Raw genomic sequence first — 12,500 nt, forward strand, 5'->3', positions numbered from 1 at the left:
AGCTGGCCTGGATGCCAGCGGACAAACGCAGAACGTACGCGGCGCTGCACAAGGAGAGAAAACGTTTTCAGGAGAAGCGTAGCATGGCGCAGAATAACTATTTTTTTGTGGAACAGTTTTCTTTTGGCTGATGGATGAGCTGCTGACACTGATATTTCATCATCTGATGCCGTTTAATTTCAAGGACCCCAGTTTGGTATGCATTAGGCCACAGACCCCCCCCCTTACAAATGGAACCAAACAGACCTTCCATTTGTAGTCACTCGGAGTTACTGACCTGTAAGGGTCCATTTTGTTCCTAACTATTAATAATTTAGCTGGGGGTCCAAATGGATGAATGGAACCCCCTCAGGGGTCCCCCCTGGACTCCACTTAGAGAACCACCGCCATGGAAGGGCTTGACTAACCCCCCTGGTCTCTCTCTCTCTCTCTCTCTCTCACCTTCAGGTATTTCTTCGCTGTGTTGGCCATCCTGACCCTTCTGGGGATGTTGAACGGCCTGGTCCTCCTGCCCGTCCTGCTGTCCCTCATGGGCCCTCCGACCGAGGTCACCCCGGCGGACCACGGCGGCCGCCTGCCCACGCCGTCTCCCGAGCCGTCGCTGCCGCCGCCCATGACCCACCACGACTACTACTCCTCCTCCTCGGGCCACCACCACCACCACGGCCACAACCCCCGCGCGCCGCGGCAGCAGGCCTTCTCCGAGTCGTCGGACTCCGAGTACTACTCGGAGACCACCACCACGTCCGGCATCGGTGGGGAGGAGGACTACCGGTACTGCGACCGGAGCGCGTACAGCGCGCCCCAGCACGCCGCCGCCGCCGTCCCGCCCGGCACCTCCCACATCCTGCTGGAGGCCAGCAAGAACCCCAGCTTCCCCAAGCTCACGGTAAGACGCACGGCCACAGAGGAGCTGGAAACGCTTGTAACATGACTGTTTTCTGTTTCATTCTATCAGGTAGTTTTTCGGTTAATCGAATAATCGAGAAGCGTGTTTATATAAAAAAAAAAAAAACTTTGTTTTATATATCATTGAATCAACGTGAAAATCTTTTTTTTATTTTTTCTAACTATTTTAGCCCTATTTTATACTAACTGTGTCACGCAAAAAAATAGCAAAAAAAAACGATCTACAAGATCACAATACATTGCATACTGAGCTGAGTGAGCTTGTAGTTCTGCTATAATCAATTGGTTTGATTAACTGTTAGAAATGCATTAAGCCCATCTCTAATTCATTTCTGAATCTTTCTCCCGGGGTCTGCTAGGTGGTGAAGCCGTTCATGGAGGGCTCAGCAGTCTCCGGCACAACCAGAGACATCCTGAACGAGACTTCTCATCACGCGCAGCAGTTGCCCGTCGGCTCCCAGATTATCTGCTGGGACGGCAACAGCAAGCGAGAGCAGCCGCAGCAGCAGGGCCTCCGGAGGCCCCAGGCGCAGCAGCCTGGCGGCCAACCTTTACCCGGCGACAGAGCTCACTTTCCCGGGAGGACTAGTCAATGCGGGCCCAGGCTTCAGGCCGGCAGAGGGCCTCAGCCTAGCAGGACTAAGGGGCCCGCTTATTGCAACAATAACCCCGCGCTTGCCTCGCAGCAAGGCCCCGCCGGGGGGGGCATGACTATGGCGGTGACGGCCACCGCGTCCGTCACTGTGGCCGTGCACCCCAGTTTGCCCGGGGCGGCGTACCAGGGTTACATGCACGAGGGTTTCGATGAGGACAGCGAGTCGGACTGTTTTGAGGACACTAAGAGGACTTGTAGTGGCAAAACGAACCTGTCCTCTAATAATAAAGACTCTGTTGTGGAGCTACATGACTTGGAGACTGTACAGAGCCAGACGAAACTGCAGCTCAGCAAGGCACAAGGTGAGTCAGCTCAGCATTCAGCCGTACGACTGGACACTTTCGCTATCATCAGTGTCTCTCAAACGGTTTCATTTCAAGGACCCCCCCATAACTCTGAGAGTGTAGAAATGGAACCAAACACACCCGTAAGGGTGCGTTTGGTTCCATTTGTAGACTCTCAGAGTTACAGACCTGTAAGGGTCCATTTGGAACCCCCTCAAGGAAACCAAGTTCTAAGTTCTACTAACTAGTCTAGGTAAATATATTACATCAATTAGTGTAATTAATGAAGTGATAACAATAAATGACTACAGCTGAGTGGTATTCCAAATTCTTCCGTTCTGCTTCATCTAGCATTTGAGTGCTAGTATTTCGTCTCTGTGGAAACCTCATTATCCAATACTGTTACTTTTCAGGATATCAATTTCAAAAAGAGCAAACGTTTTTGATGCTTTTGTGTGACGCTGTAGTACGATCAAGTAGGGCGTTAATTTACACAAAACACCAAAGGTTAAAATATGGAGAACATTTAACTAACGCTGTCTCTTTTTACCTCTCTCTCTGTTTGCAGGTGGGTTGAGGATCCAGTCAGCCAAAGATTGCTAGACTCTCTGGCGAGCCCTGCCTCTCTCTCCTCTCCTCTCTTCACGTGGGGCTCGCTCGACCCGGCTGACCCACACAACCCCTCCCCCCCACCCACCACCCCCCCCCTTCTCGAGCACCTTGACGCCTGAACACTTTGTTGGCTGAACTCTCAACTTGTACATAAGACCTCACAACAGAAGCCAGAGGATTTATTTCAAGAAGATATTAAGGAAGACAACGGACTCCTTTTTAAGAATTATATAAATCTACGAGTATATATTTTATTACTAAAAACAAAAAAGAGGGAAACTTATTTAAAAGAGTACTGTATAACTTGGGTATAATCTTGTGTAAAAGTTTGAGATGTTTTAAGATTATTTCTTCGCAGGGCAGTTGTTGTTTTAACCTGCCCCCGGTGTATAGAATGAGAAATGTGCTATATGTAAAAAAGAAAAATTAAGATATGGTGCGCAGAAAGTCTGATGTTAATAAGATATTAGACTATTGAACATACAAGGTCAGTGTTCGAATATTCTTTTTTTTTTTTTTTTGCTGCTACACTTCAAAATGTTTTCAAGTAATTTGCCTTAAAGAGAAATGCAGTACCCTTCCCCCCTCACGGTCGTGTCATACATACATACAAACAACTCAAAACAGTCACTATACAAGCTATTACACTGCCAGTGAGAGTGGGGCTTCAGTAGCTGCTCATTGCTCATGTGACTCAGCGTCCTGTATCTCACACTGTTGCATCGTCAAAAGAATAATAATACACCGTTTTGCACTGTACAAAAAAACACCATGCGAGCAGAGAGAAATGCAGCAACTGCTGTTTATTTTTTCCTGAATAGTAGTAACCATTGTGCCTTCATTATAACTCTTTGTTTATTTGTACCTTTTTACCACAGCATTCATAACAGTATTATGTTTATACTTGGGTGTAAATATGCTATTAGCGTTTATTATTTTTGTCTCGATTCAGATGTCGTCCCCACAAATCGTTTTCACCTTTTAGCGTGCATGATGTCGTTTTAAAACAGCCATGGTAAATTGTTGTCTTGTTGTCTCGTCTGCGAACACAGCACTTATGTCTCTTTTGGACTACGAAGGGTTATCCCAGAAACATCCCAGAAACACAGAAAGTTCTGTGATGGTGTTTCCATTATAACGTTGCTGTCGGGCAGAAACCTCATATCTCCATATTCTAACGTAAATTAACGCCCTACTTGATCCTACTACAGCGTCACACAAAAGTATGAAAAGTAGCAGATCCGACACGTTTTGAGATTGTCGATCTGCTGCTTTTGCAATTTTTTTATTTGAATCCTGAAAAGTAACAGTTTTGGACATATGAGGTTTCCACCCGACAGAGACGATAACCAGAATCACCCCTGAAGGGGCAAGTACATAAAAAGAAAACTCTTAAAAAAGGCTAAAATAGCCGGTCTACAATCTCACAACGCTGTTAGTACTACACTGTTTAGTACTCCCTCCCTCAGCAGGCCTAAATTAGGTTCTGAGAACCTGAAACCAGGCCGTAGCGTATGGAAACAAATCCAGAACCCGTGAAATATGTTAGTTCTTGTAGTCGAAAAGAGCCATTTGTCTCGTGTGTGTGTGTGTGTGTGTGTGTGCGTGTGCGTGTGCGTGTGCGTGTGCGTGCGTGTGCGTGAGCAGTCGGCAGACATGTCCCCACCAGTGTCAGCGTGCCACAGCTCCATGTTTGTCTAAAATGTCCTCTGCAGTTGACTCATTTTTGAATATTACTTGAAGGAGCTTTTATGATACTTTTTGTTAATGTTCTCACAGTTGTTGTAAGCTCTAAATTGGGTGAGGTTGAGGTTTGTCACGGTTATTTGACAAATTGGTCATTCACCCAAGTCTATTTCGAAAGGGAATTAAAAAAATCCAATGCAAAGGGATATATATATATTTAGTTTTTTTTTTGTTCGTTTCTCACTTTTTTCACTTCTTTGCTGGCTGCTTTAGGGTTGCGTTACCTTGTTCGCGTCGCTCATGACGCTTTGCTATTATTGACATTGAATACATCGGATACTTTACATGTTGTAGACTTCTAATGCTTGATTTATACGACGGTGTATATATCGGGCTTAACGCAGTAACTTGGTCTCGTCTTCGGAGTCATTCTCATCATCTCTCACTTGTATCAATTCAAGCCTCACAAGGCCAGCGTTTTCTTCCTTCTATAGTTTTATTTTATTTCTATTTTATTCGTTATTGGTCACGTCACTGCCCAGGTTAAAATTGCAGGGAAAAACCTAGTTTTTTGTTTTGTTTTTGTTTTACTTTATACTGTATTATTCTGTTTCTTCTTTTCTTAAAAGTGGCAGCTTGGGTTTCTTTTGTAAATCTGAAAAATTATGAAAGAAAAATTAAGTAGCTACTTCGCCATCTTGAAGAATAAAACAAAACGGTGTGCAAACCACCACCACCATCTGCCAGGATCAGAGACAGTTCAGGAGTTCAGTGACGAGAAGGAGGGGGTATATCAGGAGAGGGGATGAGGGGGTCTCCTGCATAGATTTGTAGTTTTATTTCAACAACAAAAAATGTCAATGTCTTGCCATATAAATTATTTATATTAAATTTTTATTTTTGTAGTTTGTACAGATGTTAGTCGCTAGACAGAAGTTCTATTTTTAAAGAGTAAATATATATTATATATAAATATATCTATTTGTTGCCAAGTTTTGTTTTGTTCTTTTGTTTTGTTTTGTTTTGTTTTGTTTTTATTTTTTGCTTTGTTTTGCATTCTGAGGAGAAGAGGGTGTTGGGAGTTGCAGAGGGGATTGTGGGAAATGGAGAGAGGGACAACAGAAGAGGGGAGGCCTTTATTTGAGCTTTCAGATTTTTTTGTTTTTGTTTGTTTGTTTGTTTGTTTTTTGTCTGGAGAGAAGGGTGCACTTGGACCATGAAGGAGAAGGTGTGTAGGAACTAACTGACTGACTTACTGACTGACTGACTGACTGACTGACTGACTGACTGACTGTACCACCTTGTTTATAAAGTTTCCTTTAGGCCCTTCCTTCTTCATGTCATTTTTTTTTCTTTTTTGGAAGTGTTGTCGATGTCTAAAACACTGTGACTTGTGAAAACTATGCTCAAGAAAAAATAAACCCTTGTGTGACTGTTATGTTCCCTCACCTGCTATAGAAATTTGACTAACAAAATAAATCCAATGGAGAAAAAAAAAGAATTTACCTGTTTCTGTTTTCTTTGTCAGTGGATTGTGTTCTGGAAGTGGTTTATGAAGTGTGCGTGTTAATAGAAGGTCTTCATAGGTACAATCATGTGTATGCCTTGGTGTCAGGTTTATGAGCTTTCTTTATTATTATATCTTGTGTACGGGTACATAATATCAAAGGCTCACCAGGAGCAACGCAAATAAATAATATGTAATATTAAAATATTTAAATAAAATGTGCCACTATTAGACTATCGCTGTAATTTAAAAAAAATCATACTACATTATGTTGCCCAAAAACTAAAACAAACAAAAACGAGGTTCGATCCCAGGCCTTAGCAATGTGTCAAAGTGTCCCTGAACAAGAAACTTAAAAGAATAGATCACCCAAAAATGACTTATTTTCTATCAATTACACACTCCATGAAGCCTTGAATTCATGGAGATTTTTTAGTTTTTGACACATTCCTGAGCACAGACTCAGATATTGGTTGGATCGGCGGTGCCACGTAGGTTTGAGGGTAGCGTAGCAGCCAGAACCTGAGTCTAGTAGAACATGATCACGATTCAAAGAACCACTTTTAGCACTATTTAGCACCATTTTTGTTTAGTGTGACATATGAGCTACAGCCTGTAGATCATGTGTTTACCTGTAGACTACAGGTAAACACATTTGAACATGAAGATCATTGATGATCAAAGTGACAGCTTCTGTAACCTAAACAGTCATCCAAAACAGGTTTTTCCTCTTTGAAACAGTGTATCTGTTATGACCTTCTTGACTCAGATGCCATTGCCGTTTGTAGTGCAGTGGTGTAAAGTAACTAAGTATATTTACTAACTACTGTATATTTACTCAAGTACTGTACTTAAGTACAATTTTGAGATATTTTACTTTACTGAAGTATTTCCAATTTTCAGTACTTATACTTCTACTCCATTACATCTCAGAGGCAATATTTTTCTTTTACTCCACTACTGGTACTGGTATATTTTGATGCCAATACTTTTGTACTTTTACTCAAGTAAATTTGGAACACCAGACTTTTACTTAAAATAAATAAAGAAAAGAGAGTACATTTCACTCTAGGTTGCTTCAGAATGCTTGTACACACAGTGTGGAATATAGGCAGTGGTGGAAGAAGAACCCATATGTTTTACTTAAAGGGACACTTCACCCCAAAAAAACTTTGTTTCAATGACATATGAGCTACAGCCACCCCATGGAGACTTGATATTAGATATTTTTCCGCTGTCCGCTGGTCATCAAATTGTCTTAGGAATGAGACAAAAACTATCCATGAATTCAAGTCTCCATGGGGTGACTAATCCATTGAAACAACATTTTTTTTGGGGTGAAGTGTCCCTTTAAGTAAAAGTAGCAATAACACAAAAAATAATTGTAGTAAATGTCCTGTATTAATAGTTTAGTTGATTAAAAGTATAAAGGTATTGGCATCAAAATATAATTAAAGTACCAGAATGTCCCATTTCACAAGTTTTCAAACGTATACAATGTATAAGAAATCCTTTGAAAAAAAAGTACAGTACATCAGTACATGTATTTAGTTAGCCTTTGGATAACATCCATACAGCTCTTGAGGTTATAATAAATAATTTGACTTTCCATCATTTCCCATGTCTCAAAACAGGGGCCTGTTCACTTAAAACCTGATTTATGCGAGCTTGTAGATCAGCTATTTTTAGCATTTAATACCCTTGTACAGGGACTTGGCATACTAAATAATATGGGATTTCAAACGTGGCTCTGTCCGAAATCGCATACCTAACATACCATTTAGTTTGTCAAATAACTTTTTAGTATACGTCCGAAGTGAAACCTAGTAGGCTTAAAATAGCATACTGTGCAGTATGTTTTTTTCGGACGCAACCATGGTCTTCTTTTACAATATACAAAATGGCTCCATAACACCACCTTGACAATTCAGTTAGCTGACTTGACTAACATTATTAATACCCAGTGCAAAGGCAAATACATAAGCAAATGTTATACACAAGTAAACATCCTAGCGTGCACTCACTATAGAACTACAAAACACAGTCATAGTGTCACCACTGGTGTAATTTTACCATTGATGTTGAAGGGACAAGCATACCCTCTACGCCAATGGTTCCAGGGGGGTCCCCAGGCAAATGTGTTCATATATAGCATTGTCATAACCAGGCCCCTAGCGCCACAACAAACTGTGGAGGACACGGTAAGAGCAAAAATAACAATAGTTTTATTTTCAAAAGTAATTAGATTAAACAATCAAAGGGTGTGGGGTGTGTAAAGCCAGTAAAATCAGTGATTACATTACATTACATTACAGTCATTTAGCAGACGCTTTTATCCAAAGCAACTTACAATAAGTGCATTCAACATTCAACACTGGTGCTAGCCCTATAGGCTAGCACCAGGGTTTTAAACTGGATGTGAGCCGCTACGGGAGCCAGTGTAGAGAAGTGATGTCACCAATGTGTGATCAATGTAGTGTGGGGAGCTGGAGAGCGTGTAAACTCAACCAAAGAAAACTGAATAGCAACAAACGAAAGGTGCTGTCATCTGGGAGAAAGGGCAGGAAATATTTCTGGCACCTACTATTTTATAGAGCCCCTGGGAGCATGGCCAGGTGCTCCCAATGAATGCACCTAATTGGAAATACACAGAACAGGTCCTGCAGGAAAGGCCAATGTGGCTGTGACAAGCATCAACATCAATTTAACCACTTTTAAACCTAATCTCAAAAGATTCTTAACAACACAGATCTTGTATGGAGGTCCCTGGCACAAAATATTTTCAGATGGGGTCTGTGGCCGAATACATTACACTAATTCACAATACATTAATTTGGCGGTCCTTGACATGAAAAAGTTTGAGAACCAATGCGTTATGCTTTCATATTGAGTGGTGAGAGGACTGAATAGCAAATGATACAAACTTTTAACCCAAAGCCAGTGTTTTTACACACCCAATACATCTCCCTAGAACCTTTGATTTGTCATATTTAATGATACGCACACATGCACACAGATGGTTTCCATTTAGCATTGTATGGCTAAAACCCAAAATCTTTACATCTGATGTCTACACTTCTTTATATTAGTATTCCGCCCAGCGAGTTAGTTTCCCACGCAAGGCATTCATGTTAGGTACATACTGTACTGCCAGTGCCCTTAAGTCAAGGAACTCTGGCCTTAGAGCTGGTCACTGGGTCACAGCTCCTAGCCAGGATGAGTCAAAGCCATAGGACACATTTCCCTAGTAACTAACTTTGGTATCATGGTCAGTATCATGGTCAGTATCTTGTCAGTATCATGTTAGTACCATGGTCAGTATCATGGTCAGTATCATGTCAGTATCATGGTCAGTATCATGGTCAGTATCATGTCAGTATCATGGTCAGTATCATGGTCAGTATCATGTCAGTATCATGTCAGTATCATGTCATTATCATAGTCAGTATAATGTCAGTATCATGTCAGCATGGTCAGTATCATGGTCAGTATCATGTCAGTATCATGTCAGTATCAAGGTCAGTATAATGTCAGTATCATGTCAGTATGGTCAGTATCATGTGAGCATCATGGTCAGCATCATGTCAGTATTATGTCAGTATCGTGGTCAGAATCATCATGTCAGTATCATGGTCAGTATCATTGTTGCGTTCCAGTTAAGAAAAACTGTGTTCATGTTACATTCCACTTCTATATGCTTCCCTTCACCAATGATTTTTCAGAAATCTCTCTCTATGTACTGATAGTCTGAGCATTAGTCCACAACTGACTACACCATCACACCACACTAAGCAGGTGTCTCCCCAGTACTATTGAAGTGTTATTTTGTATGTTAGTCTCAAACGCTAACTACTGAAGGTCTCAGACTTTAACAAGGAACTTTTGTATTCAGAGCACTAGACCACTACACTATAAGACCATCTGAAACAACAGGTGTCCCTTAGTTGTTTTGAAGTGTTCTTTTGTATATTAGCCTCAAAATGTCATGGTTGGCATGGGACTCGAACAACTCTGTGCTGAGACTGCACACTAAACGTCCTCACACTGAATAGTTGTCCTATCTGTGTTTTTGAGTTTTGTGTTTGAGCCTTCAACATTTCCAAGAGCTCCAACATTCGACCGGATCTTGAACATGGAATGTCTGTACTGAGTGTCTGAGCATCAGAGCACAACACCATCATTCCGTCACTCTGAACAGATATCTCATAGTAATAGAACTTTTGAAGTGTTCTTTTGTATGTTAACCTTCAAATTTACCCTTTTTAAATATGGTATAGGCCTGGAACTCAAACATGTAAACTCTGCTAAGAGTCTGCATTAGGCCACGACACCATGACACCACACTAAACAGGTGTCTTCCAGTACTTCAGAAGTGTTCTTTTATATGTTAAAAAGTCTCAAAAGTTAATAACAGAAGGTCTGAGACTTGAACAACAAACTGAACGTTCAGAGGCAGAGTAGACCACTATACTATAAGACCTTTGCATGCAACAGGTGTCCCCTAGTGTTTTTAAAGTGTTCTTTTGTGTATTAGCCTCAAAGGAGGGACCTCTGTGGCTACTAGACCACTGCACTATAACACCTTCAGACTGTGTCCCTTGGTGTTTCGAAGTTTTTTATATTAGACTCACAATTCTACAATGTTAGGCTTGGGACTCAAACATGTAAACTCCATAGGACTGCACATTAGAACAGTGCAGTGGTTCCCAACCTTTCCCCCCTATCAGTCACACAAAAGCATCTAAAGTAGCAGCTCAAAACACAACGATGCGACACGTTTTGAGCTTGTGGATCTGCTACTTTTGAATTTTAATCATGAAAGGTAACAGTTTTGGACTGTTTTGGTTTCCACCCGACAGAGACGAAATAATAGTAATGATCTCTGCCAGGCAAAATAGGCCATGGGTAGCCTACTTTGTTTACAAAATGTGCTATATAAATAAACTGTCCATACGTTGCCCAAGTATCATAGGCATAGGTATTATAATGAAAATATACACATTTCCATGTGTTCTTGGTATGATTTGTGTTTTTTTTTATCCAATGTATTTCCCGTCACAGGTGAAGTAACACTGAGGAGCAGCTATAACGACTGTCTTTACCTGCCTGGGAACGATCCACTGATATGGAGAGACTGTCTGTGATCACTGGCTTCCTGGAGCAATGTTGTGACTTGTCTGTCTGATTCCCTGCTACCACACACACGCACACACGCACACACGCACACACCACACACCACACACACACACACACACACACACACACACACACACACACACACACACACACACACACACACACACACACACACACACACACACACACACACTACACATAGGCATACACACACACAGGCCCACCTGTACAGATGAAAGGTAGACGCCGTTGAATTCCTTCGCTTCCCACACAAGAACTCCCCCATTTGCCAGCCAGAATACAGAGTACAGAGTACAGAGTACAGAGTACAGAGTACAGAGTACAGAGTAAAGAGTACAGAGTACAGAATACAGAATACAGAGCACAGAATACAGAATACAGAGTACAGAGTACAGAGTACAGAGTACAGTGGCCCATGTCTAAATCTGATACCTTAGCCTTATTGTCCTGCTGTGCGCGCGTGCGCACACACACACACACACACACACACACACACACACACACACACACACAAACAAACACACACACACACACACACACACACACACACACACACACACACACACACACGCACGCTCGCTCGCACACACGCACGCACGCACGCACGCACGCACACACGCATGCACGCACGCACACACACACACACACACACACACACACATGCATAAAATACACTGACAAATCTTCAGTGTTCATGTAACTGTTACATCAATCTCTGAGTTATAATTGGATACATTAACACTGACAATTGTATGGTTCATATCAAGAAACGTTAAAGGAATAGTCCACTGTGTTTAAATTATCGAAGCAGTAATGAATAAGGATGGTGTGTCTGTCAGTGGACCCCAGCTAATTCATTGATAATTAGGAACGAAATGGACCCTTATGGAATTAGAACTCTGAGAGTGTACAGGTGTGTACACTTGAACACTCTCAGAGTTATTTTAACAGGTTCTGATTGGATTAAATTGGTATCCTGACCTAAAAATGTATTTTCTGTTTACTAAAGAGGTCAAACACTCGAGTCTATACCAATGATTTCTATCAGAATATAGAGCTATTTAACACTTATTTTATCAAAGGAAAATCACTTACTGCACCTTGAAAGGCAGGGCAACAGATACAGTAAGGGACAACTTCAGATATTTACATACTAGTGTATCAGTTGCTTTTTTAAATAATCATGGAAATTACTTAAAATGAGAAACGTTATCCATAACTGCTGAGAAAGCAGTCTGGGTATGAAAAATCATGATGAGTGGAAATGTATTTATTCATATAAGATTCCTTGTATTTGTTAATACGGAGTTTGCGTGAGTTTACAGGGTGGACATCTTAAATAAACGTAATAAATGTTTGCTGAATATTGAAGGGTGGGGTGGATAGCTGTTCAAACACAGATTTTCAAAACGTACATTATAAAACATACAGTATTTATTGTTTATGAGAATGCCTTGTTTATATGTTTTTCCACATTATTTGAATGTCCAGCATTTAAAATCATCTTCATTTCCTCAGGTATGAACTGTGCTGTTAGATAATGTTTAGTGCTTGTGTATTTAGCCAAGAAGCCTCCGCGCAAGGAATTCTAGGGCAATAAAAGACAGTGAGAGAGAGAGAGTGATTATCACTTTAACCCTGGTGTCTCTATATGTTGGACCTGTCATTAATGTGACGGCAGGCACAGCGA

At 41.3% G+C, this 12,500-nt stretch overlaps 1 protein-coding gene across 1 annotated transcript in view; it reads left to right on the forward strand.

Annotated features, from left to right (window-relative positions):
• The window catches only part of ptch2 (patched 2), a 32,381-nt gene extending 29,852 nt beyond the window's left edge, over positions 1 to 2,529 (forward strand). The window contains 3 exon segments of the mRNA XM_080439869.1: positions 448 to 889; positions 1,269 to 1,866; positions 2,417 to 2,529. Coding sequence (XP_080295995.1) covers positions 448 to 889; positions 1,269 to 1,866; positions 2,417 to 2,451 — 1,075 coding nt within the window. The 3' untranslated portion in view covers positions 2,452 to 2,529.
• The last annotated feature ends 9,971 nt before the right edge of the window (positions 2,530 to 12,500 follow it).

This window comes from Gymnoscopelus braueri, assembly GCF_963280865.1.
Source record: "Gymnoscopelus braueri genome assembly, chromosome: 10".
NCBI lineage: Eukaryota > Metazoa > Chordata > Actinopteri > Myctophiformes > Myctophidae > Gymnoscopelus > Gymnoscopelus braueri.